The following is a 27219-nucleotide window of genomic DNA, read 5'->3' as shown; positions in this document are numbered from 1 at the left end:
CGGCGGGCCGGGCCGGGCAGGGAGCGGCACAGCGCGGCGGCGGCGGCAGCAGCACGATGCGGGAGGCGCGGTTCAGGGACAACTTCTGGGTGAGTGGGAGCACGGCGGGACCGGGACACCGGGGACACAGCCAGCCGGGGCCGGGGGGCGCACCTGGAGGTGGAGGGATCACTGCGCTCTGGTTGGAGTTGCTCCTAAGCCAACGATCGTTGTCGTGGGGTGACTTTGCTGAATGCACTCGGTCAGTAGAACACTGGCGCAGGGTACCCAGAGAAGCTGTGGCTGCCGCTGGATCCCTGGAAGTGTCCAAGGCCAGGTTGGACGGGGCTTTGCTGGGATAGTGGAAGGTGTCCCTGCCTGTGGCAGGGGATGGAATGAAATGTGCTTTAAGGTTCCTTCCAACCCAAACCATTCTGGGATTCTGTGATCCCCAGCAGGCACTGCCCACCATGCATGTCTTGAGAGTTGTGGCTTTACAGCCTGCTCCATGCAGAGCCAAAAGAATCCCAGCAGTGGCTGCTGCCTTGCTGGAGGAAGTCAGTGCCAGGGTGAAGGGTTTGATACTATTAATTTGCCATTGGTGAACTACTTGAAGACAGCATGGTGAAAAATGTTCTCCTCTTGTGGAGCTAATCCTGGAGATGAGCAAGTCACTTGGTATGATGCTGCTGCCAGCTGTTGAGCCATGGAGGAAAACCCACAGTTCAGGGAAAACCACAATTTATTCTTTTCAGTCAGAATTATGCTTTTATAAAAGGAGAAGTGCAGGAAACCCAGGTATCTGCTGCAGAGCTAAAACTCTGTGGCTACTCGGTTCCTCTTGTGGTGGATCTTCATTCTAGGTATTGGTGACCAGGAAGTGAATTACAAAATTTGGTCTTTTGGGGCTGAAAATCTTCATCTGTGAATGGTGCTGCTTGGGGTTTCCCAGATGTTGCCTGGAAGCATCTCCCATCTTGTAGGACATGAGAGAGAAGTACAGGCCCCAGGAAGAGCTGGCACCAGGTCTGGGGCTCCTGAGTGTTGAGGAATCAGTGCAGAGCCTTGCCCAGCATCATTAACAAGTTAACTGGCATAGCGTTGTCAAACACGTAAATCCCACACAGATGTCAAACCTGTTGTGGAGAATAAAGCCAACTCTGCACCTGGCAGCTGCTTCCCAGCTATTTGTTACACAGAAATTTTCCACAGTGCTCCCTTGGCTTTGCAGACGTGCGGTTCTGAGGGTGCTGGAGGAACCACTGTGATGGCAGAAAGGCTGAGCAGGCAGGGTTTGCTGTGCCTCAGTGGCATGTGGGATTGAAGAAGAGCTCCTCACCGCAGGGCTGACTTCGGCCATTTCTGCCCGCTTTGTTCCTCTCCTGCGCTGGTGTGGTGCTTTTTGAAGGAGGATCTTGGAGGAGGGGGCTCCTAGGACAGGAGCAGCCTCCAGCTTCCAAGATAAGGAGGATCTGTGGTGTTGTGTGGGGCACTCATCCCTGCTTGACCACTTCTGAATAATCCCTGGTTCTTGCTGAGCCCCAAACCACTGGTGCTGCCAGGGATTTTTCCAGGGTTTTGTCCTTTCTGAAGCCCATGTGCTCCAAGCCCCCTGACTGAGGCTGGACGGGAGCGTGATGGAGGTGATTCAGTGGAGAGACTGAGGCTCTTCTGCAGTCGTTGGGCCCATGGAAAAGGCAGGTACCACCCCAAAGCAGCTGCCACACCACGTACTGGTGACTGTGCATCAGCTGTGAGGGCTGGAGGAGGGGTGGATAAGGATAGGAAGGGAAAAAAACCAAAGGAAGATTAAGTGTGCAGGGCTGCAGATCCAGCTTCCACCTGCTGTTGAGTGCTGTGAGTGGGCAAGCACTTCCTCCTGCAATTTTCCTCTCAGATTGGTTTGCGTAAGGCAAAAAATAGAAGGAGAAGTCTTTGCTGAAGCAAGTGATTTCTTAGAATCATAGAAGCATTGAGCAGTTTGGGTTGGGAAAGACCTTACAAACCATCTAGTCCACCACCTTGCTATGGTCAGGGACACCTTCCATGAGACTAGGTTGCTCTATGCCCTGTCCAGCCTGGCCTGGAATGCTTCCAGGGATGGTGTACCCACAGCATGTGTAGGTAACCTCTGCCAGTGTTTTAATACTCTCACTCATAAACAATCCAAATAATTCCTTCCCTGTATTTAATATGAATCTCCCATATTTTTGTTCAAAACTGTAATTCCTTGTCCTATCATTACAAAGAGCTTGGTGAGGCACAATTTTTGTCTTCTGTAGGTTCTTCACTTGTCAGACAGGGTGAGACCAAGAGGGCCATTGCTGCATGATCCTGGGCAGGTGGCAGATGCTGTCACACTGTTCTTTAGTGGTGATGATGGCTCAGCTCAGATCTGCTGGTCCAACAAAATGTACATGCCTTTTTTTTTTTCCTCCAAATTAACTCATCATCCCATTCTACCTGCAGAATCCCTAAATACTGGGAAAAAATGTATGTTACTCATGTGGGAGCAAATTTCTTGATGGTTAGGACAGCCTGATGAGGAGACCTTGGGAGTGCTCCAGGGGAAGTATGGTCCAACTGATGGGACAAAGTCTAAAAAATGTTCAAGCTCTCAAAACCTAGGCCAGTTTTGGTATTGGATCTCCCAGCTTTGAAATGTGACTGGTTGTGAGTGATGACCTCTAGATTTGTTTGTGGGGATAGGATGGTAAGGGTGAGGGTGAGCCCAGGGTGCCCAGAGCAGCTGTGGCTGCCCCTGGATCCCTGGCAGTGCCCCAGGCCAGGCTGGATGGGGCTGGGAGCAGCCTGGGACAGGGGAAGGTGTCCCTGTCCATGGCAGGGAGTGGAATGGGATGAGGTTCAAGGTCCCTGCCAACCCGAACCATTCTGGGATTCTGTGATTGCAGGCTAAGCTGCAGCCCACCCTTTGCTCTGTTGGAATAGCAGAGCTGTGCTTCCAGCCTCACCTGGGGACTGATTTAGTTATAAACCCCAGCAGTTGTGGTTCCTTCGGTGGGTGCTGTGACTGTTCCTGCACTGGCTCCTGTTCCCTGCTGGAGCTGATGGTGGGATATTCCTGATGTGCTCTGGTGGGAAGACACAGGCCCATTGGCTCAGTGCACTGAAGTTTGCTTGTGCTCCCAGGTCTCAATACAAGATGATGAATTTCCTTGAATAAAGATGTTTGCTCCCTGGCACCCTACTGCAGCTCCTGCTGCTCAGGGACTGAAGTCCAGACATGCCTGAAGCTGAAAACATATTTTGCCCTGCATGCTCTGACTCCCATGTCACTCACTCCCACAGGCCTCTGAGTGAGCTGTGCAAAAACAAAAATACCCCAAAACTCATGTTTGTTTGTCCCTGTCCTGCCTGTAGTGATTGCCACAAGTCGGGCAAGCCTGACATTTTGTTTTCATTTGTTTTTGCAATCTGCTCTTCTTCTTTCACTATGAGGTCTTTTCTTTCACTTTTTTTCACTTTCTTAAGTGAAAACATGCCTTGTTTTCCACAAGCCTGTTCTTACACACAGTTCAGGTAACCCCACAACCTTGGGTCTCATCGTGCACTTTGGTGCTGTAAAACCATATGGTAAAAATAGAAATTACATTAATGCTAAGAACCACTCTAATTCTGATCTGTGGGCTAAACAGGTTGCAGCTTGGAGAATGAAATTTTAGTCATTTTGCCTTCAACAAGGTAGTGCTCTGCTCCCTGCTGTGTTTTTAGCAATGTTGCTAAAACAACCCATGTCTGGGGGGATGCAGCCCTGGGTTCCTGGGTTTATTTCCCGGCTGCTGTCTGATTATGGCTGTTTCACTTCCCCTTCCCCCTGCCTGTCCTTCTCTAAATGGGCACTGCCTTGGTGGAACTTGGCAGCAGCATTGTGAAATCCCCAGGTCGTTGTTTCGAAGGAACAAGGTGGGATTTGTGGGAAGAAGAAATTGCATCAAGGCGAAACAGTCCTTTGCTTTTGGTGTCTCTGGGATGAACAGGCTGGTGTAGGGGAAGGAAACTTCAAATGGAAAATTACTAATCAAAAAGCTGCCTTTTGCAGGATGCTGGTCCCAGGTGGGCGGATTTGCAGTGAGGCTTTTCCTCCCTGCAGTGAGTTTTGTCTGTCCTGTTGTATCCTCCTGGTTGTGGGGTGGGGAGGAGCTGCGGCCTTGTGTAGCCTCTCCTCGCCCTGTTCCCTGTGGGCACCAGCATGAAAAAGCACTTCTCTTTGTCTCAGTAACTTCTGCAGGCACTGACTGAGCAAGGACAGCACAGCCAGCTACACTTGCACAGTTTTTGCAACTACTAAAATAGTCACCAGCTTCTGGTGCATTTCTCTAAGCACACAAGGCTGAGGAAACATTCTGGGAGCTTGGAATAAATACAGATCCTTCAGGAGATGGTCTATGAACATGTGCAGTGCCCCAAACCTTTCAGTTTGGGAAGGTTGGGACAGACAGATGGAGGGCAGGAAGGCTCTGCAGAGGGGTCTGGGCGGGCTGGATCCATGGCCTGAGGCCAAGGGTGAGAGGGGCACCAAGGAGAAGAGCTGGGTCCTGCTTTGGGTCTCACCATTCCCTGCAGCTCCAGGCTGGGCAGAGGGGCTGGAAAGGGCCCTTTGGGAAAGGGCCTGGGGGTGCTGATGCCAGGGGCTGGACACGAGCCCAGGGTGCCCAGGGGGGCAGGAGGCCAATGGCCCCTGGGCTGTCCCAGCCAGGCTGTGACACAGCCCCAGGGCAGGGCCTGTCCCTGTGCCGGCCCTGCTGAGGCAGCTCCAGTGCTGGGGACAGCTCTGGGCCCTCAGCACAAGAGAGACACCGAGGGGCTGGAGCGTGTCCAGGGCAGGGAACGGAGCTGGGAAGGGGCTGGAGCCCCAGGAGAGGCTGAGGGAGCTGGGCAGGGGCTGAGCCTGGAGCAAAGGAGGCTCAGGGGGGCCCTTGTGGCTCTGCACAGCTCCTGACAGGAGGGGACAGCCGGGGGGGTCGGGCTGTGCTCCAGGGAACAGGAACAGGAGCAGAAGGAACGGCCTCAGGCTGTGTAAAGTGATGTTTGATTTGGATATTAGGGAAAATTTCTTCATAGCAAGGGTTATTAGTCCTAGAAACAGGCTGCCCAGGGCAGTGGGGGACTCCCTGTCCCCAGAGGGATTTAAAAGCTGTGTGGATGTGGCACTTGGGGAGATGGTTTAATGGTGGGGTGGGCAATACTGGGGAGTGGTTAACTCCCTCTAAGACTTAACGGTCTTAGAGAACTTTTCTCACTGAAACAGCTCTCCACTGTCATTTTCTTCCCAGGGTGTGTGTCTGCAGGGGTTTTCTGGTAAATTGGGGTAGGAGATGGAAGCGTCAGGCTCAGCAGCTTGCTGTGACTCAGACAGGATCATGACGTGCTTTCCCATCCCCAGCAGAGCATTTTAGCCCCTGCTTTTGGCTGAAAGTGTAACCAAACTGTTGGAGAATTTTGCTCAGACATGGCTTATACAGTTTTGTTCAGACATGCCATAATCATATACAGCTGATTGAAAAGTAAAAGGCAGCTGTAAGCTGTAAATTCTCAAAGCCTGTTCCTGTAAACAACAAAATTCTCAGGCACATTCCTGTAAACAGCAGAAGTTCTCAGGTTGTTTTTTAATAACAAGTAAATATCTTGTCCTTGGATAAGCATGGGAAAGTGACAAACATGGAGACCTTGAGAACCGTTCATAACAGAATAAGAAAAACAAGTCTTAGTCTCAATAACAAACCACAGGTATTGAAAACAAAAGGAGGGGTTGCTGTGTAATCTGTGACCAATGATGAGCTCGGGTTTTGCAATATGTATGAACTTAAATAACATGGTTATAAAATGTGCATGTTGGATCAATAAATCGGAGTTCGATGCTGATCAGAGGATGGGTCGTCTCCCTTCGCTTCTACACCAAACCTCAAAATGTCACAAGCAGCACACAAATTCCTTCTCGTTATTGATTCCATTGGGTGCAAATCCAGGCGGCAGATCAGGAAGGGAGAGGGTTGCATGTCCTGTGAGCTTGGGAAACATCAGGTGCTGCTTTGTCACCTTGAAATCATCTGTTTGCAGTTTCCATGGGCTGTGCTCTGAATAGCACGTGGGCTCAGAGCTGTGCCCAGCAGGGAGGGCCAGGACAGATGTGTGCAGGAGAATGGCAGGAGAGATCCTCATGCTCTGTTTGGGCAGGGCTTGGTGCAGCTCCCCATCTTTCATACTTGCCTTTGGGTTGGTTTATTATGTTTTTAAATAATCTTCTCTGTGCCTATGGCTCTGTGCATGCCATGCTGCACTTCCTCTTCCCTTGCTGTTGCCAGCCCTGCCTTTGCAGTCACAGAATCCCAGAATGGTTTGGGTTGAAAGGGACCCTCAAGACCATCCAATTCTACCCCCTGCCATGGCAGGGACACCTTCCACTATCCCAGGCTGCTCCAAGCCCTGTCCAGCCTGGCCTTGGACACTTCCAGGGATTCAGAGGGCAGCCACAGCTGCTCTGGACACCCTGGGCCAGGACCTCACCATCTTTATAGCCAGCAATTACTTCCCAATATCCCATCTGTCCCTGCCCTCTGGCAGTGGAAGCCATTCCCCGTGTCCCCCCATTCCTTGTCCCCAGTCCCTCTGCAGCTCTCCTGGAGTCTCTGTGGGCACTGGACAGGGCTCTGAGCTCTCCCTGGAGCCTTCTCCAGGCTGAGCACCCCCAGTCATGCTGGTCCTTTTGAGTCTTTCTGTGCCAAACCTGCCCAGAAGGTTTCTGCAAAGGCTGATTTGAGACCATAAAACCCTGCCCAACTCCATCTGGGCTGGGAGTTCCTCCCATGGAAAACTCACCTGGAGGAATTTAAAAGCCATATAAATGTGGCACTCAGGGACGTGGTTAGTTGAATGGTTTGGCAGTGCTGGGGAATGTTTAGACTTGATGATTTCAGAGGGTTTTTCCAACTTAAACAATTGTGTGATTCATATAACGCCTTGCACCCCGAGGTCTGGTCCTGTTTTGGGTGCTTAGGAAACACACACGTGCTAGAATTAAATCCCTCTACAGTAGGAGGAAGAGTGGTAAAACAAGGAGCTTAGTGCACATTATTTATGGGTATTCCTTGACCCTTCTGCTTGGCACAGAGAGCCCAAGAGTGCTAGAGCAGGATGCAGGAGCCTCTGGGTGCTCCTGAATGAGCAGTGATGGGGCTCTGAGCCTCCCCTGGGTGTGCAGTGATCAGTGATGGGCTCTGAGCCTCCCCTGGATGGGCAGTGGTCACTGATGGGCTCTGAGCCTCCCTCCTGCCTGGGTTGGCAGTGGCCAGCAGCTGTGCTCTGCATCCCTTCTGTTTCCTTTGAAAGTGGGGACAGGAATTCAAGAGGGGCTGATCCTGTGCTTTGCAAATGTGATGAAGCCTGACTCCAGTGCATTGTTTCCTTTTCACAGACTCGGTTCGTGAAGATGTGAACCTGAGAGCTGGCTGTGGGTTTATCAGTACCAACCTCATTTTGGAGGGACATTTGTACTTTGTAAAGGAAGTTTGGTTTCTGCTAGGTCCTGCTTCACAGTCCTGTCTTCCCATGCAAAGCTGGTCTGGGATACCTGTGGATTTTCTGCCAGTCCCACTCCGCCACATCTCCCCTTCACTTCTTGCTTTCTGGTCACTGACAGTCAAGTACTTGAATAAGGAATTACACTTATTTAAACTGTTCCTTTATCACAGATACCAGCTCTGTTCCTTCTCCTTTATTGCACCAGGAACAAATTCTTAAGAAATCCCCTCTTCAGCTGCCCACACTGTTATGCCAGATCTCTGCATGCTCTCGTCCTGGCTTTGAACCATTTCCTGAATCTCTCCATCCTGCCACAATCCTCTTCAGGTTTCTTGATAACCTTTCGTGGCTTTTGTTTCCTGTTGCTGGGTTTCGTACCTGCTCCTACTATTCCTCCCTTTTCTGCAGCCATGCATAGGAATGGGAAAAATGGGGTAGAGTAAGTCAGCCTACAGCATCGCTGCATCTTCTTTTTCTTTTTCTTTTGGTTTTTCTTTTGGTTTTTCTTTTTATTCTTTTTCTTTTTCTTCTTTTTTTCTTTTTCTTTTTCTTTTTCTTTTTCTTTTTTTCCTTTTCCCTTTTTCTTTTTCTTTTCTCTTTTTTCTTTTTTTTCATTTTCTTTTTCTTCTTTTTTCTTTTTCTTTTTCTTTTTCTTTTTCTTTTTCTTTTTCTTTTTCTTTTTCTTTTTCTTTTTCTTTTTCTTTTTCTTTTTCTTTTTCTTTTTCTTTTTCTTTTTCTTTTTCTTTTTCTTTTTCTTTTTCTTTTTCTTTTTCTTTTCCTTTTCCTTTTTCTTTTCCTTTTTCTTTTTCTTTTTCATTTTTTCTACATACATCCATGCAATATATGTTTTTAAGGAATAATTTGGAAGAAAATGACCCTTCACAATCTATGGCAGGCGTGGGTGGCACAGATGTACCTTGTCTCAAATTGCCACCATTGTTCTCATTCTGGAGCCTCTCCCACCCCTAAAAATAACATATTTTATTTCATAAGGAGGCACTTGCACGCTTTCTCCCCCTGAGCCATGGCCTGTGCAAATGCCTCAGGAGGTGGCAGTGTCCATGGATTGTGCTGGCAGGGACATGACTCCTGCTCCTGTGTTTCCAGAGCACGGACCTGACCAGCACAGTTGGCTACGACAGCATCATCCAGCACCTGAACGATGGCAGGAAGAACTGCAAGGAGTTTGAAGACTTTCTGAAGGAAAGGTAGGGAGCTGCCTCTGGCGCGGGCTGGGTGGAGCCTGGGAGTGCTGCTGTGGCGCTGCTCCTTCTCCTGGTGTTCCCAGCTTGGTTTCTGCCACGTTTAACTGATGATAAAAGGCTGTCCCATGAAGTTCACCTTGCTGTTTGCCTTGCAGAGGATCAAGTTAGAAGATCTTGGCCCAGGAGAGCCATGGCTTTGTCCTGTCTTTGTCTCTGTGCATTATGAACTCCCCACAGATTCAGTGTTAAGAAATGGTAGGGTTAGGTGCTGCCATTATTAATCAGAGGAGATGACATAAGCAGAGGTTCTGTGCCTGGTGACGATCTGACTAAAATCTGATGTATTTCACCTTTATGGCTCACCTGGTTAGCAGTGGCTAAATATGAAGAGCATTGTAGAATACTGTACATTGAATTAATGTCATTTTGGTAATGACAGTTGGAGAAAACCAACCTCTGATTGCACAACTCTGTATAGAGCATCCTGTTTGCTACTTCTAACAAAATGGGGATGAACAGGAGGAGAGCTGCACTTAAAAGTGTCTAATGCACCTACATCTCTTCAGGCTGTAATCCCACGTTCCAGGAAAATTTGACCTTCCACAGGAGGAAGTGGACCCTGCGAACCAAGTCTCTCTCATCAGTGACAATGCAGAGTGCCAGAAGCCTCCTCTACACCCTGTGCCCTCTTTGGCTTTGAAGGATGTGTGGGTTGCCACTGCAGTGTCTGGCCAGGAGGAAATCAGAGGCTGGGCCTGGATTTGCCACTCTCTGGGCTTGGCCCAGTTGTCCAGCACAGTTCCAGATATGGAAAATGTTCCTGCTGGATGTTTTGTCTCAAACGAAGTTCATGGGAATGTTGCTAGGTGTATTAAAAAAAATCAATCTATAGTACATTTTTTTTCAATTTCCCTATTAGCTTCTGGAGTTTTTAGAGTTAAGGTAGGTGAATTTCATTGCCAGGCTCCAGAAATCAACCATACAAGGGTCTTCATCTGTGTTAGTAGTTAGGACATTTTAAAAAGTTGTTTATTTTATCCAGTGGATGTTTTAATGGCAGCCTCTAGGAGTACTTGTTCCTTTCTGCTGGGCACATGGAGAGAACTACATTTCATCAAGCAATTCCAGTCCTGGTTGTCTGTAGTGATTTAAAAAACAAAGACCTGGTTATTCTTACACTGCAACACTGCAACACAGGAAGTCCCTTTTCCTCCTTCCTTTCTTCCAAGAGGGGGAGATAATATGGTCTCTCAAAGATGTTATTTATGTCACCTCATGAGGTTTGGTCTCTTTTTCAGATGCTCTCCCTAAGGATTAGTGCCAGGTGCAGAGAGTACTTATTGCCACACATAGATGGGATGTAGGGAAGGAATTGCTGGCTGTGAGGGTGGTGGGACCCTCTCTGGCACAGTTTGCCCAGAGCAGCTGTGGCTGCCCCTGGATCCCTGGCAGTGTCCCAGGCTAGGTTGGACAGGGCTTGGAGCACCCTGGGTTAGTGGAAGGTGTCCTTGCCCATGGCAGAGGGCAGAACTGGATGAGCTTTCAGGTCCCTTCCATTGCAAACCAATCGATGATTTCTCTCTGTGGTGACTTCTCTTTCCTCAACAGAGCAATTATAGAAGAAAAATATGGCAAGGAGCTCATTAACTTATCAAAGAAGAAGCCCTGTGGGCAGACAGAGCTGAAGTAAGTTCACAGTTGCTTTTATGGGTGTCCCTGAAGGAGGAAGAGAAGGAAGGAAGCTGTGAGACAAAACAGAATTGAAACGTGATTGAGACATTCGGAAGACGAGCTGAAATCGTTCTCATGAATGAGCAGTGCTCAGTTGGGTTCTCATTGGCTTTCAGCTGGAGCCCACCAAGTTCCCCTTAGCCACAGATTAACCAAGGCCCTGTAGATGCTCAGGGGGATGTGGGTTGGTGGGTCAGCAGAAGGCTGGGGATCGTGAGACCTTGGGTTACCTCCAGGCAGGGAAGTACAGGTACTTCCCTGACTCAAACCATGCACATCTTTTGAGCCCAGCATGCTGTGGCCACCACAGCTTGCTCCATTTCCCAAGTGATCCTCACTGCCTTCTGCTTCCTCCTTTATTTCTGCACTTTATACACACCCTGGTCATTTACTTACAGTTTCATACTGAGGTGTCACTTAAAATGTTTTTACCATCTTTACTGTGCAATATTAATAGGGAGAAAATTTTTCCTGTTTAGGAATAATAGGGAATAAAAATCTCCCTAATAGGGAGAAAATTTTTCCCTTATTTTCCAACCTCTGGCAATGGTTGAAACATTTTCAACAATGGTTGGGACACTTTCAAACCATGTTGAAATTGTCCCAAAATTTTGGTTTTAGGAGGTTTCCAGAAGCATTTGTTGTGAAACTTTGAATTTTTAATAGCATCCAGCGTTCAGAAAGATGTCAAACCAAGTGAACTGTGTTGTACCTGCTGAGAGGGGAAAAAGATGGAGGTACTAAGAGGGTAAATAAATGTGCTTTAAGGTTCTTTGGGCATTGTTGAGTGAGCTGTGTTTTGGAAGAGGTGCTCTGCTGTGCCTGTGCCCGACTCTGCTTCTCCACCCTTTTTAATGCCCTGCCTGTGTTTTTCAGCACGCTGAAGAGATCCCTTGATGTTTTCAAGCAACGTAAGTAATTATTTGTGTTTGCCAGGACAGTAAAGCCTGAAGGCAACTGCTTGGGAAGAAAACAGAAGAGAAATCTCTAAAGCTGTGCAGTGCTGAGGCCAGGCAAAGGCTGTACAGCTGGCCTGGTTCATCCCAGTGTGTGGGGCTTTGGACAAAATGAGCCAGGACATGTGTGGGACAGGAGACCCTCAGGGCATCATTTTGGAATCTCTTGGGCTTTCAGGTCTGGCTGCAGCTCAGAGGTCATGTTTGTGTTGTGCATAGGAAGCTGTGCATGGGAAGCTTATCTGGAGTTTGCTGGACAGGCTTGTCCTCTTCACAAACACACTGCAACTCACACCTTGAACCTGGGGACAGCTCTGGGCCCTCAGCACAAGAGAGACACCGAGGGGCTGGAGCGTGTCCAGGACAGGGAACGGAGCTGGGAAGGGGCTGGAGCCCCAGGAGAGGCTGAGGGAGCTGGGCAGGGGCTGAGCCTGGAGCAAAGGAGGCTCAGGGGGGCCCTTGTGGCTCTGCACAGCTCCTGACAGGAGGGGACAGCCGGGGGGTCGGGCTGTGCTCCAGGGAACAGGAACAGGAGCAGAAGGAACGGCCTCAGGCTGGGCATGGGGAGGTTTAGATTGGATATTAGGGAAATTGTCTCATGGAAAAAGTTGTCCAGGCCTGGCACAGCTGCCCAGGGCAGTGGGAGAGTCCCCATCCGCAGAGGGATTTAAAAACCATATGGATGTGGCACTTGGGGACATGAGTCTGTGGCAGGCCTTGGCAGTGCTGAGGGAATGGTTGAACTTGAGGATCTTAAGAGGGTTTTTCCAGCCTAAATGATGCTGTGATTCTAACTGGAGCATCTACAAGATGGTGCTTTGGCCACTGTACATTGTCATGGTCACATCCTGCCGTGGTCCCATCAGACAGCACCTGGAGGGTGAGCACTCCACTGTCCTGTGCCCAGTCCATCCCCTGCCTGATCCAGGTTTCTTTGCTGCCCCTGTGGACCTCCCTAACAGGGCTCTGCCCTCATCACTGCTGACAGTTCACAGCTGCGGGTTTGGAGCAGCTTTGTGGGCTGAATCAGGAGCTGCCATTTGGCTCTGCTCCCTTCGTGGATTCTGAGGGTGTTTCACAGTGTGGCCACCTCGCCTTCAGCCAGAGGAGCCTGAGGTTGTTTTAGCCTTCATTTTTCTGTGCTCCAAGCTGCTGCCTGCTGGCCTGGGGCAGTGCAGTGTGTTGAAACATGCCCAGATTTACCTGTGTGAGGGGGAGAGTTTTCTCAAACTGGAGAGCAGGTCCCAGCAGGACTGATCCTTACACTGGTGAGTGCTGCTTGGAGGCTGCTTCAAACAAGCTGGAGCTTTTCGTATTTCTGAAAGGGCATGTGTGGTGTGCTCTAAGCTGACTTGAGAAACAGTGTCTTTAGGAATTTATATATATATATTAATAATGAATTTGTTTTCTCTTTGCAGAGATAGACAATGTGGGACAAGGTCACATCCAGCTGGCGCAAACCCTTCGGGAGGAGGCAAAGAAGATGGAGGATTTCAGGGAAAAGCAAAAGCTGCATCGGAAAAAGGTGAGGCACGGTGGGGAGATGTGCCTTCCTGCAGGGTGCTGATCCTGCCCCAGCAAGGGGCTGATCAATGTCTCATGCCATGTCCCAGCCCCTGCCACGCCCCCAGTGCCTGTGCTGCTGGGAAGTGCTGAGCTCCTTCCTATGTGTTGTAACTGTGTAGTAACCTCCAACTTCCTTCTTCTCACTTCCACATCTTCTTCGTGTGTGTTTTGGGGCCAGCCGCAGCATTGGAATGTTTTTAAAACGTTTGTTTGTAGGGCTGTGTGATCTCCATAGGGGCTGTAAAAGTGGCCAAGCCTTTTAACTTCTTCTGGCTTAGATTGTTTTGTCTGGAAAACCAGGGAAAACTGCTAGAACCAGGGACTGGTTTGTACCCAGCAGAGGGGAGTGTTTTGCCAGTGTTTTCTCAGTTTTGCCAGAGTCTGTGGAGATGGTACAGTACTATATATTGCTGGGATTTAGTTTGTAGAGTTCCTTTGCATACACAAAGGGCTACAATTGCCTACAATTCAAGGCTTAGGCAGAAGCACAAAAGATGAGTTTTGTGAAGATGATTTGGATGGATGAAGGTCTTTAAACACATCTCAGTGTGGTCTGTGGCTCTTCTTGTAAGCCAGACAGTGTGTCCTGGAGCTTTGATGGTCAGTGACGTGCTGACCACAGGTCTTTTGTCTTCACAGATAGAGCTGATAATGGAGGCCATTCACAAAAACAGGAATCTTCAGTACAAGAAGACCATGGAGGTAAAGCAAATACGCTGCTGTTTCTTGCCATGTGGGTTAATGGTCCACACACACACACACAGAGCACTGGGACAGGCTTAAATGAGAGGAGTTTCCTCCTCTGCTGTGACTCTGCTGTGTCTGTGTGAGTGGTGTGCAGGGTGTGCTCAGAAAAAGTGAAGAGCACAACAAAGACAAGGCCACTGGTAGCCTTGCAGAGTTGGATACAAATGGTTTAGAGTCAGAGAATTATTCAGGTTGGAAAAGCCTCTAAGATGCTTGAGTCCACCATTTGCCCAGCACTGCCAAGCCTGCCACTAACCTGTCTCCCCAAGGGCCACATCCACACCTTTTATGAACACTTCCATGGATGGTGACTACCTCACTGCCCTGGGAAGCCTGTCCCAGGGCACGAAAACCCTTTCTGTGAAGAGGTTTCTCTGAATATTTACTCTAAACCTCCTCTGATGCAACTTGAGGCCACTTCCTCTCCTCTTGTCTCTTGTTCCCTGGAGCACAGCCCGACCCCCCCGGCTGTCCCCTCCTGTCAGGAGCTGTGCAGAGCCACAAGGGCCCCCCTGAGCCTCCTTTGCTCCAGGCTCAGCCCCTGCCCAGCTCCCTCAGCTGCTTCTCATCACCCTTGTGCTCCTGCCTGTTCCCCAGCCCTTCCCTGGACATGCCCTTGACTGCCAGAAGCTTTTCACCCCAATCCTTGCCTCGCAAGGCTTCTCCCAAGCTGCAGGGCACCTTTTTGCCGTTCCCTGCTCTGCAGGCAGGCTGTTCCCTTGCAGGCTGAGCTTTTCCCCCTGAGGTGTGCCTACATCCAACATCTGGTATTGGAATTGAATAGCAATATTGCCGGATGGAACGTGCCTGGGCTTGTCTGGCCTTGCTGCTTGACCAAAGGTGGCAGCTGTGGTGGTTTCACCTCAGAGACACTGTGGTGGTTTCACCTTGGCTAAGCTGGATGGTGCAGCTGGGTGCTTGGGACAAGTCCAGGCATGCAGGAGCTCAGGTTTACCTCTGGTGGAAAGGTTTTAGGTGAGGTGAAGGAAAAGGAGTCAGTTCTACTGGGGAGTTTGAATCCAGAGGTTTATTCCTGGCACACAGGCCTCTGAATGCAGCAACAGCTCCAACAGAATTGAGGGAACTGTGTGGTCCTCGTGTCTTTTAAGCCCGGGGAGAGGGGGAGGGAAGTGGTAGGGATCCCACCAACCAGGTATGGGGGGAGAAGTCTCAAGGGACAAATGATACCTGGATGGCCCAATGTCCCCAGGGCTGAGAGGCATCTCTTGAACTTTGCCAATCACACAACGCCCTTGCTGGAATGCCAAGATTGACAGACAGCACTCAGCAAGAGGCAAGGGGAGGGGAAGGGAGAGGTTATTGGCACACCTGGGGAAAGAACCGGGATGGACAGGCTATTCCATCACACCACAACAATCTGTGTGTGTGGTGTCTGTCCCAGGCCAAGCGTCTGTACGAGCAGCGCTGTCGCGACAAGGACGAGGCGGAGCAGGCCGTGCATCGCAACGCCAACCTGGTCACTCAGAAGCAGCAGGAGAAGGTAAGGGCAGGCATTCAATTCAGCCCTGCAAGAGCCTGAAGGGGAGATGCAGGACTCCAGGGGGCTCTCCAGAATGCAGTTTATTACATCTAAGGCATTAGAGCAGTGCAGGGTTCTGGGTGACAGAGCCTGTGCCTACAGCTGTCAGCTCCAGCTGCAGACAGGCCTGGAGACCCTTTGGTTTAGGTTATGTTGCATTATATACTTTTCTTTTGGTTACAATGCATTATATACTTTTCTTTGCTGAGCATCTTAACACAGAAGAACCAATCTATACCTTAACTATTATTTCTAGCCTATCATAACTACTATAATTACCATATTCATGTTACTATTCTCTAATCACTAAAAGTCAGTGCATTACAGTTTACACTAGAAGTTGTTTTTCAGTTTTCTTGTGGTGGAAAATTCTGAGAACTTTTTTCTACTTGCAACTTTGCTGCCTTGTTTGCTGTGCTATCTTTCTGCTTGGTAAAAACATCTTCTTGTTTGAAGTAGGTTTATCCTTTGCTGTAAGTCATAAAAACCCCTTCTAACTAACACACCCTTTGCCTCCTTGGTTATCCAGTAAGACTGGCTCAGCAATTCTTTTCTTCTTTATCAAAACTTGCTTCCATCTCTACTCCTTCTTCAGATTCTACATTTAAAAATCTTTCTGCTAAACATACATATCTGTGAGACTTTCTTGTCAAACTTTCATCCTTCCCAAGAGGCTATGGTGTGGGGGGGAAAGGGATGTCTTTTCTTGCAGCTCTCATGCCCCAGCTCTTGTTTCAGCTCTGAGTTTGGGGTGAGATGGGGAGGCTGGTGATGCTCCCCAGTGGGGATGCAGTGCCATTGGTGATGCACACAGCCTCTTCTTCACCTTCCTTGCCTCTCCTGGTTTTGGCAGCTGTTCCTGAAGCTGGCTCAGACGAAATCAGCACTGGAGGACACTGGTGAGTGTGGAAATGCCGCGTTGGGAGGGCGAGGGGCAGGGGCTTTTGAAGCTGTGGCACATCTTGTGGATGAGCTCCAGCTCTTGGGCCAGGCATGACTCCTTGGAAACACATTCCTAAGATAGCAGCAGTGGGCAATGTCCCTGGAGAAACCTGCATGATCTCACTAAAACTATGTCCTTCTTTTTTATCCCTGATCTCCCACCCTTTTCAGCCTTTTTCCCAGCCCTAGAATTACCTTCTAGTGAAGGGATTTTTTTAAAATGAATGTTAATCATGGAATCACAGAATCATAAAATGATTTGGGTTGGAAGGGACCTTAAAGGTCATCTCATTCCAGCCCCACTGCCATGGGCAGAGGCACCTTCAGCCAAAATGTGATTTGTCTGACAGACAGGAGTTACCAGCAGAGTGTGACCACAATGGAGAAGATCCGGGACGAATGGCAGAACGAGCACATCAAAGCTTGTGAGGTAAATGCCCCTAAACACCCCCACATGCCAGCCTGTTCCTCTGGGTTTGCAGTCCTGGCTGCAGGGCTCAGGGACAGTGCAGATTTGCTGGTTTTGTATTCCCCTGGCAGTGAAGCACCAGGATGTATTGCAGCTAACCCTGTGTGTGTCTGAAGCATGGCTTCTGGATTCAAGGCCCCATTGCTCAAGGTTTCTGCTCTCATTTTATTATTTTCTCCACCAGCTTCTAAAATTGACAGAGTCAAGGTGGTGACATTTTTGCCCACTACCTGCTTGCAAGTGAAGCATGGCTGTCATCTTGGACAGCTGTGGTCACCTCTGCACATTTAGTAACCCCAGGCCAGTATGTCCTGGAGCCTCAACAGCACCTTTTTTGCTCAGAAGATTGTCTGAAACTCTGGAAGACTTTGCATGACTTTCCAGCAGGGGCTGGTGGTGGCTGGGGATGCAGGTGAAGCCACCCACCTCCACATGCACACTGTGCCAAGAGCTCTTCACCTAGTGCCTCACAAACCATGCAGTAGTGTGGGAACCCCTCTGAGAGGGTGTATCAGCTGAAGCAGACGGCCTCACAGGGAAGTGGCCCAGCAGGGATTTCCAGCACATGCCCTGGGGAATTCCAGACTGGTAGCAAGAAGGCTGAGCAGCTGCTCTGCTGCTGGCCTGTGATCTGTGACTGAGGGGTGGACAGAGACTGCAAAGATGGGTTTTATCCCAGATCTGCTTCAGGCTTGCAACCAGCTTTCTCATTCCCAGCAGTGCTGATGCCTTCCAAGTTACCTCTCTTGTTGCCTTTTCCACACCTCTCTTCAGGCTGCTATCCCAATTTTCCCTTTTGAACTGAATTTTCTGTCTGTTTTGTGTGGTGTGCATGGGTGTCTCTGTGCTGGTGTGCTTTTGGTGTCTTCTCTGGAAGCCTCTAGGATGGGGACACAGTTTAGTGGTGGCTTGGCAGTGCTGGGTTAGTGGTTGGACTCAATGCTCTTAGACAGTGTTTCCAACCCTAATGGTTCTGTGGTGGGGAGTGGAAAGCAGCAGATTCACTTTTGCAGATGGATGATGTGGCAGTTTTCCTCTCCATGTGTTGCAAAGGTCATAAGTGATAACAAGTGTGGATGTTCATGGGAATGTGTAAAAACACGTGAAATTGAGGTGTACCAGACAGCAGATTTCAAAAGGCTTTAAACCTGCTTGGAAAAGGGCTAGGCAGGAAAGAAACAGAAACACCTCTGTTTTCATACATCCCCCTTTTTTTTTATTGCTCCATATCTGGAACATGGAAACGTTACAAAAAACCCATGTACATGTGGCACCTGGGGAAATGTGTTAGTGGTGGCCTTGGCAGTGCAGGTGGGATTTGATGATCTTAGAGGGCTTTTCTAATCTAAATGATTCTGGGATTTAAGGGTACCTTGGTAAGGGAAGTGGGCTGGGACCACAGGAGCACAAGATACTTTGGGAACCTGTACTGCCTTTAGGAAGCTGGCTTGGTCTCCCCAGAGGTAGAAATGTGCTGGGTGGTCCCCTCCACATTAGTCTTGCAGATTTTCCAAGCCTGGTACATCACCTGGATGCATAGAGGGATTATTCTCCTCTGGACAAGCTGGAGGACTCAGCTTCCTGCAGAAGATCAACACCAACTGCTCCTGGCAGTTGGCTTTGTTGTGGCACGTGGGGGTGGGAAGCAATCAGGACAAAAGAGATTTGCCCTCGTTTTGAAGATGTTATGGACAGTTTTGTCTGTGTTGTTTCAGTTCTTTGAGACTCAGGAGTGCGAGCGGATCAACTATTTCCGTAATGCCCTCTGGCTCCACGTCAACCAGCTCTCCCTGGGCTGTGTCCAGAATGATGAGGTACTTAACTCAAAACCTTCCTTTTTCTGTGTAGAAAGAAAAGCCCAGTTTGTTTCCCTGTGCACTAAGCTGTGTTACATCCAAGTTGGCCCTTGATTGACCACAGACACCAGCGTGAGTGGGCAAGCAGAAGGATTGGCCAAAACTCCTGCAAATGAGGTTTCCTCTGGGAATTCCACATTTTTGAGGGTGGTGAGGCCCTGGCACAGGTTACCCAGAGAAACTTGCCTCTGGATCCCTGGAAATGTCCAAGGCCAGGTTGGACAGGGCTTGGAGCAATCTTATCTAGTGGAAGGTGTCCCTGCCTATGGCAGGGAGTGGAATGGGATGGGCTTCTAATTTCCTTTCCAATCCAAACCATTCTGGGATTCTGTGATTCCCCTGATGCTGGAGCTCATGTGAGTACTAGGCTTTCACCCTATCTGTGGTAAGCAAAGGAGAAAAGCCTTGTTTTTTTGATCTGACGCCTGATGTATACAAATGCATTTTATTTCCCTTTTGCAGAAATACGAGGAAATCCGCAAGAGTTTAGAAATGTGCAGCATTGAGAAGGATGTTGATTTTTTCGTAAATTTACGCAAAACTGGAAGTTTGGCTCCAGGTAAGAGCTTAGTAGAATCTCAGAAAGTAGTGCTGATTGCTCTGTACTCCTCATGGAGCTGGCTGCTCTGGTCAGCATCATTTTGTGTGCAGGAAACACTCATTTTGCATTTCATTCACTGCCTTGCAACACTAGTCTGTGGCACTTTTGACAGCCCCTGGAGATCATAGTCTCAAATTTTTTTGGTTTCCTATCAGACATTTTCTCAGAGAGGGGAAAGACTTGGCAGCTGAATGCTGGTATAGGAAGTATTTTATGTCTGTAAGAGGCTTGTATTTTACTACTGTCAACTTTTCCTAGCTCCTGTTGTTTATGAAAACTACTATAATGCCCAGAGAAATGTGACTCCTGCGAGAAGTCCAGCTCCTGTGCCTATATCAAGGTAAGGTACACCTGCAATTGTTATTGCAGATGATTCTCACTCCCCCCAAACAGGCATAATTTTTTTCCTTTCAGTCTATTGGAAACTGGCCTTAAAGGTATTAGAGGACAATATTTGCTTGCATGGCTCATGATGTGGCATGTCACCATGACAGATCACAGGAGGAGATCTGAGGAGAGTTAAAAGCATTTGTGGGTGGAGGGAGGAACTGCAGAGCTGGATTCACTCTCGTGGGACAGAAGCTAGGCATGGAGGACACAGTGAAGGGTTTTTCTGTTGGGGGCAAGATGATGGCTGGGGCCAAGACTCATGCTAAGGATGAATTGCCACTTTGGCTGCCACACTGAGAGAGGAGTCATGTTCAATTACAGCTTCCTGATGTCTCACTCTGGACAAAGGCATGTTGAAAGACATGCCCTGACAACTCACTTGTCAGTTTTTCCCTGAGTCAGTGCTTTCTGGTTATTTTTTCCTCTTCCCCACTCACTGTGTCAGGTTCGATTCCTGTGTTTTCCAAGTGGGCTGTGGGTGGTGAGCCCACTGTGACTTGCCTTGTCAGGTCTCCATAAAGCCCAGGATGGCCAAACCTCCTTCCCTCCCACCAGCTCTGGGGGGGAGCTGGGGGGTGCAGAACCAGGGCAAAGGGAGTCCCTGAGCCGTGCAGATCCTCAACTCTGTGTTTGTTTCCTTCTGTGCAGGAGGGGACCTCTGCCCACCCCGACCAGTGCACCAGGTGAGTTACTGCTTCATGGGCTTTCTTGCCATGCGTGCTATCACTTCAGCCCTTGCCCAAAGTCCCTTTCCAGATCCCTTAAACACCCTTTAGGCACTGGAAGGAACTCTAAGGTCTCCTTGGAGCCTTCTCTTCTCCAAGTGAACACCCCCAGCTCTCCCAGCCTTGCTTGAACCTCATTCACTCACTCGCTTTAACATGGACGGCCAGTGTGTGGTGCTTCTGCTCTGTTTAAAGTCACATAATGAGCACTTCTGATGGGAAACCTGAGGGGATTTTTTGTGCTCTGTGTTTCAGGGGAGCCTGATTATGCCACAGTTGATGGCTACAGCTTGGTACATTTCTAACAGTCACAGTGAGTACCCACTTTTGATTAAATGAGGCTTTGAAGAAAGGGAGGAATTTTTTACCTGGGCATATAGTAATATGATAAAGAGGAATGATTTATACTAAAAGAGGGTACATTTAGATCAGCTAGAGGGGAGAAATTCTTCCCTGAGAGGGTGGTGAGGCCCTGGCACAGGGTGCCCAGAGCAGCTGTGGCTGCCCCTGTATCCCTGGAAGTGTTCCAGGCCAGTTTGGATGGGGCTTGGAGCAATCTGGGATAGTAGAAGGTGTCTCTGCCCATGGAATTAGATGGTCCTGATGGTCCATTCCAACCCAAACCATTCTGGCATTCTGTAAGAAAGGATTTAGTATGAGATGAAGCTACACAGAGGAGGGACAGTGGGGAAAAAAGGCCATTGGTTAAGGAATGACATTTTGAGGTGACTAATTGGAAGTGATGCTTCTGTCAGCCCTCCCATTATTTGTCTGAGCTGTAGCTGTGGTTTAGACACTGCTGATCCTGTTCTCTAGGTTTTCCAGAAGGCAGAAGACACTGTTGGTCTGACCAGCATGGCAGAGATGGTGTTTTCAGTTATTCCCAGACACCCAGAGCTGAAGTGATTCTGCTTTTCAAGAGAATATTTGAGGACTATGATAATTATTTGTACATTCAGAAAGCGCTTACTAAAAACCTGTGCCTTTGATCAGCAAACTCCTTGGATGGATCTTCACACTCAGAGGAGGAAAAGGACCAGACACAGGGGTGACCTGTGTCAGAAGAAGGTTTTGATTTGAAGTTATTCTGAAGTGTAGCCATCTAGAAAGTCTGGGGCCTCCCACTCTCTGTATAACTAAGAAGTTGTATGTGCAGGGAGGAGTGCTGCACGATGCTTTGGGCACGCTGGCTTGTGTCCAGGGTATGTGCATCCCTCCCAAATCTCAGGTTTTGCCTGTTCCTAAAGGCTCTTGCCCGTACCTAAAGTCTTTCATAAGTGGGGATTAAACTTTAGGTGAAATTTAGGTGAAATTTTAGGTCATTTAGATGAAATTTTACTCATATCTCTCAGAAATCTTACTTAGAGAGGCACCAGCATTTGCACCACGTGTCTGTCTTAGCTGTAGCTGTGCTCCAGGGTTAAGTGGAAGCTGCTTTGCATCTACCCAGGGAGGGGCTGTGTCACATCCAACCTGCTGGGAGGTCCCAGGAAGGTTCTAAGGAATTTATTCAACTCTTCCAGCCACCTCTCTGATGAGGGTCTTGTTGGCTTTTAGGTTTATCAGGTTGCCCCTGGTAAGCTCTGGAGACCAGGCTGGATGGGGCTTGGAGCCACCTGATCTAGTGGAAAGTGTCCCTGCCCGTAGCAGGGAGTTGGAACTGATGCCTTTTTGGGACTACCTAAAAACAGAGTCCAGACGAAACGAAAGGAATAAAAAGTTATATTTATTGAAGGGCCTTCAGGTACATTTTGGGCAGACAAAGCTCCCCAATGTATGGACTGTGGGTCATGGGTTTTCACATTTTTGTAAGTTCGGTCCATTTGCATGTTGGGGGTTAATCTTCCAATTGCAGCTTCAGGTAATGAAGTCATTTATCCCAAGTTTGCTGCCCTTCAACTCACTTCTGTTTATGTTTCTCAGGGCCTGAGACAGTAAGGAGTCCTTGATTCCCAGGCCTAGAGAGGAATTGTTTTGTCTGACCAAAATAGGAAAGCAGTAGCCAACACTCCATATGGAGTTTAGGATTATACACTAAAGAATTGCAGGATTACAAATATTTGAAAAATATAAAAGGTAGAATCCTAAGGCATCAGAACTAGGTGGTCTTTAAGGTCCCTTCTAACCCAAACCATCCTGGGATTCTCTGACTGTATGATTTAATTAACTTCTCTGATTCTCTAACCTCTTATTCTGACTATGCACCACTGGAAACAAACCTATCTATTGCTGGAGCCATGAAACCTGTTTTTCTGACCACTTCTCCTGAAAGTTCCTGCCCTTGTTGTTGCCACAGATATAGATATGATTATGGCTTTGATCCAGAAGCTTTTGTGCCCTGGGGCTGCTGGTCTCTCTGATGTCCCTGTGTGCAGTGCTGCTCCACTGCTCCTTGCTGCCTTATTTCACTGGACACAGGGACACAGGACATGGGGATAAACACACAGTTTACCTATCTAAACCTGGTGCCAGGCCACTAACCTGGAGCAACGTGATTTGCTGTTTTTATGATGTTTTTCAAGTTTAATCTGCATGGCTTCCGCATGTGCCTCAGCCCACCAGTCCTTGGGGTTTTCACTGGATTTATTTGTGTGGGGAAGATGACAATGAGCTCCAACATCTGCCCTGCTGCCTCACTGTGAGCTGTGCAGAGTGCACATGGCTAGGAATCAGCTATCCTATTTATTTCTGAAAGACCAAGGATACAAATACTCTTCTGAAGGAGCCTGCTGTAGTCTTAGTTCTATAAATACATATTTTAAAAAATAAGTTCTGAGTCTCGTGTTCTGGATATGTGTTCTTTTTTAAAGTTGTCGTGTTCACTTTCTGTCGGGGACGGGTTTGGGATCCATGCAAAGCATCCTAGTCTATCCTGGATGGAAACCTACAAGATCACATCCTTTATTTCAGTCCTTGCTCAATAGCAACACAGCAACGGCAGAAAAAACCCCAAAAGAGAATGGCATGAGAAGTGCATATCATTAGCCATGAGCTGCAGACCATGCAGGGCTTGCCCTGGAGGAGTGTCTGCTCTGCAAAAACTTGCATGATTTCTCTTCTGGGATTTTTCCACTGATTGAACACAACAGATGCTGTTTGGGTTTTCTGGGTGTAGAGGTGCCCAGTGGGGCTAAAACTTGGCTCGCACATTTACTGAAAGCACAGAAGTAATCCCAGAATTGGGGTGCTGGAGAAGGTTTCCCCCTACAGCCACGTCCAGTTTACCTTTCCCATAGATACTACAAATTCCAGGTTACACTAGTAACACAAAGACTTCTCAAGCTCTAAGTACAAGGTTCCAGGGAGAGAACAGTGCCTGTTCAAGGCCAGTAATGGGGCTGTGATGTGCCCCTGAGCTCTGGGGGGGGCTCATCCTCCTGGGCACTGAGGGAAGTCCCTCCTGCTCAGCTGTGGCTCCCTGGGGATGGCTGGGTGCCAGGACAGGGCTCTGGGGGACAGCGGCTCCTGCTCTGGGGCTGAGCCAGCATTCCTGCTGTGCTGGATGGAGGGTGTCTCACGCCCTGGGGCACACCGAAGTGAGCTCACACTCCCCATCCTGCTAGTGGGGGCTTGGCTTCTCATTCCACATTCCCTGTGGCAGAAGCTTGGGCTGGCCCTATAGATGGTCTTTGAGTCCCTATAGCAATCTCTGGGTCACTGTGGACTCTCTGTGAGTCCCTCTGGGCAGTCTGTGTGTCCCTGTTTGTCCCTATGGATGCACTGGATGCCAACATGCACACTTTGTGTCACCCCATGGGCGCTCTGTGTGTCCCCATGGATGGCCTGTGTGTTCCCATGGACACGCTGTGTGTCCCCATGGATGGCCTGTGTGACCCCATGGGCAGTCTAAATGTCCCCATGGATGATCTAAGTGTCCCCATGAGTGTCTGTGTGTCCCCAAGGAGTGTCTGTCCATCCCCATAGAGTGTCTTTGTGTCCCTATGAGTGCCTGTCTGCCCCCATAGAGTATCTGTCTGTCCCCATGAGTGTCTGTGTGTCCCCACGGAGCGTCTGTCTGTCCCCATGAAGTGTCTGTATGTCCCTATGAAGTGTCTTTGTGTCCCTATGAGTGTCTGTCTGCCCCCACAGAGTGTGTGTCTGTCCCGATGGGGGTCTGTGTGTCCCTAGAGTGTCTGTGTGTTCCCATGAGTGTCTGTACGTCCCCACGGAGTGTCTGTGTGTCCCCACGGAGTGTCTATCTGTCCCCAAGAAGTGTATGTATGTCCTTATGAGTGTCTGTATGTCCCTCTGAGTGCCTGTGTGTCCCCACGGCGTGCCTGTGTGTCCCCACGGAGTGTCTGTGTGCACCCACGGAGTGTCTGTGTGTCCCCATGCAGTGCCTGTGTATCCCCACGGAGTGCCGGTGTGCACCCACGGAGTGTCTGTGTGTCCCCACGCAGTGCCTGTGTGTCCCCACGGAGTGTCTGTATGTCCCCACGGAGTGTCTGTGTGTCCCCACGGAGTGTCTGTGTGTCCCCACGGAGTGTCTGTGTGTCCCCACGGAGTGTCTGTGAGTCCCCAGGGAGTGTCTGTGTGTCCCCAGGGAGTGTCTGTGTGTCCCCACGGAGTGTTTGTGAGTCCCCACGGAGTGTCTGTGTGTCCCCACGGAGTGTCTGTATGTCCCCACGGAGTGTCTGTGTGTCCCCACGGAGTGTCTGTATGTCCCCACGGAGTGTCTGTGTGTCCCCAGGGAGTGTCTGTGAGTCCCCACGGAGTGTCTGTGTGTCCCCACAGAGTGTCTGTGTGTCCCCACGGAGTGTCTGTGTGTCCCCACGGAGTGTCTGTGTGTCCCCACGCAGTGCCTGTGTGTCCCCACGGAGTGTCTGTATGTCCCCACGGAGTGTCTGTGTGTCCCCACGGAGTGTCTGTGAGTCCCCAGGGAGTGTCTGTGTGTCCCCAGGGAGTGTCTGTGTGTCCCCACGGAGTGTCTGTGAGTCCCCAGGGAGTGTCTGTGTGTCCCCAGGGAGTGTCTGTGTGTCCCCACGGAGTGTCTGTGAGTCCCCAGGGAGTGTCTGTGTGTCCCCACGGAGTGTCTGTGTGTCCCCACGGAGTGTCTGTGTGTCCCCAGGGAGTGTCTGTGTGTCCCCACGGAGTGTCTGTGAGTCCCCAGGGAGTGTCTGTGTGTCCCCAGGGAGTGTCTGTGTGTCCCCACGGAGTGTCTGTGAGTCCCCAGGGAGTGTCTGTGTGTCCCCAGGGAGTGTCTGTGTGTCCCCACGGAGTGTCTGTGAGTCCCCAGGGAGTGTCTGTGAGTCCCCACGGAGTGTCTGTGTGTCCCCAGGGAGTGTCTGTGTGTCCCCACGGAGTGTCTGTGAGTCCCCAGGGAGTGTCTGTGAGTCCCCACGGAGTGTCTGTGTGTCCCCAGGGAGTGTCTGTGTGTCCCCACGGAGTGTCTGTGAGTCCCCACGGAGTGTCTGTGTGTCCCCAGGGAGTGTCTGTGTGTCCCCACGGAGTGTCTGTGAGTCCCCAGGGAGTGTCTGTGTGTCCCCAGGGAGTGTCTGTGTGTCCCCACGGAGTGTCTGTGAGTCCCCAGGGAGTGTCTGTGAGTCCCCAGGGAGTGTCTGTGTGTCCCCAGGGAGTGTCTGTGTGTCCCCACGGAGTGTCTGTGAGTCCCCAGGGAGTGTCTGTGAGTCCCCACGGAGTGTCTGTGTGTCCCCAGGGAGTGTCTGTGTGTCCCCACGGAGTGTTTGTGAGTCCCCAGGGAGTGTCTGTGTGTCCCCACGGAGTGTCTGTGTGTCCCCACGGAGTGTTTGTGAGTCCCCACGGAGTGTCTGTGTGTCCCCAGGGAGTGTCTGTGTGTCCCCACGGAGTGTCTGTGAGTCCCCAGGGAGTGTCTGTGAGTCCCCACGGAGTGTCTGTGTGTCCCCAGGGAGTGTCTGTGTGTCCCCACGGAGTGTCTGTGAGTCCCCACGGAGTGTCTGTGTGTCCCCAGGGAGTGTCTGTGTGTCCCCACGGAGTGTCTGTGTGTCCCCAGGGAGTGTCTGTGTGTCCCCACGGAGTGTCTGTGTGTCCCCAGGGAGTGTCTGTGTGTCCCCACGGAGTGTCTGTGAGTCCCCACGGAGTGTCTGTGTGTCCCCACGGAGTGTCTGTGTGTCCCCACGGAGTGTCTCTCTGACCCCACCGACGCTCTCTGGGCCCGGACCCCCCCGCCTCCCTCAGCCCCTGGCCCCGCCCCGCCCCGTCCCTCCCTCACGGCCGCGGCCCCGCCCCGCCCCAGCTGCGCCCTGTGATTGGCCGGCGCGGCGGGGGCGTGTCCCGCCGCCCATGGCTGTGTGTGATTGGGCGGCGCGGCGGGGGCGTGTCCCGCCGCCCGTCCCTGCGCGGCCCGGGGCCGCCTGAGCGCGGGGAGCGGGGCCATGGCCGAGGCCGTGCGACCCCCGCGCCGCGCCCGCTCCCGCCCCAAGGTAACGGCACCGGCACCGGCACCGGGGGGGTCTCGGGGCGTGCTCCGCCGCCGCTGGGCCGAGGGAGCGACCCGCGTGTGGGGGTGGCCGCGCCAGGCCGTGTTTACATCCGTGTTTGTGCGGCCTCTAATGGTGGAGGGTGGAGAGTGGGGGAGCGTGTCTGGGTGACGTTGTTGTGCTTTTTTGGGTTTTTTTTTTGTTCCGTAAAAAGATTCCTGCTGTTCTGCACTCCGTATCCGTGGGTTTCGTAGTGTTTGCCAGGCGTGTGAGGGTGGTGACGGGCCTTGTGCTGTAGCAGGATGTTAACAAGTTTTTATTACCTTGTCCTGCGGCCTCCTCAGTGGTCCCGTGTCCTGTGGGAGAGCTGAGGGAATGTGCAGCGCTGGAGCTCCCCCGCATTTACAGTGTTTCACTGTAGTGTGGGCAGACAGTCCTGCAGACAGAGCTGGGGAGTGTTCACTTGCACAAGAGAAGCTCCAGGGACACCTCAGAGCCCCTGCCAGGGCCTGCAGGGGCTCCAGGAGAGCTGCACAGCCCCTGGGGACAAGGCAGGCAGGGACAGCACCCAGGCA

At 50.5% G+C, this 27219-nt stretch overlaps 1 protein-coding gene across 1 annotated transcript; it reads left to right on the top strand.

Annotated features, from left to right (window-relative positions):
* The first annotated feature begins 25 nt into the window (after positions 1 to 25).
* Positions 26 to 22975, top strand: PSTPIP2 (proline-serine-threonine phosphatase interacting protein 2). Its single transcript, XM_059492163.1, has 15 exons — positions 26 to 89; positions 8626 to 8726; positions 10332 to 10409; positions 11331 to 11365; positions 12829 to 12935; positions 13616 to 13678; positions 15126 to 15224; positions 16117 to 16162; positions 16556 to 16635; positions 18390 to 18488; positions 18993 to 19089; positions 19390 to 19471; positions 20170 to 20204; positions 20502 to 20559; positions 21063 to 22975. The coding sequence occupies exons 1-14, from the start codon at positions 57 to 59 to the stop codon at positions 20549 to 20551; spliced, it is 1005 nt and encodes a 334-aa protein (XP_059348146.1). The 5' UTR covers positions 26 to 56; the 3' UTR covers positions 20552 to 20559; positions 21063 to 22975.
* The last annotated feature ends 4244 nt before the right edge of the window (positions 22976 to 27219 follow it).

The sequence above is a fragment of the Ammospiza nelsoni genome, chromosome Z (genome assembly GCF_027579445.1).
Source record: "Ammospiza nelsoni isolate bAmmNel1 chromosome Z, bAmmNel1.pri, whole genome shotgun sequence".
NCBI classification, from domain to species: domain Eukaryota; kingdom Metazoa; phylum Chordata; class Aves; order Passeriformes; family Passerellidae; genus Ammospiza; species Ammospiza nelsoni.
The sequence above is the reverse complement of the archived record's forward strand: the minus strand, read 5'-3'. Positions and strand labels throughout refer to the sequence as shown.

Coding starts and splice junctions, on each gene's coding strand:
- PSTPIP2 (XM_059492163.1), top strand. CDS start 57: ATGCGGGAGGCGCGGTTCAGGGACAACTTCTGG. Junction 11,366..12,828: donor CCTTGATGTTTTCAAGCAAC/GTAAGTAATTAT, acceptor TTCTCTTTGCAG/AGATAGACAATGTGGGACAA. Junction 20,205..20,501: donor CACCCCGACCAGTGCACCAG/GTGAGTTACTGC, acceptor TCTGTGTTTCAG/GGGAGCCTGATTATGCCACA.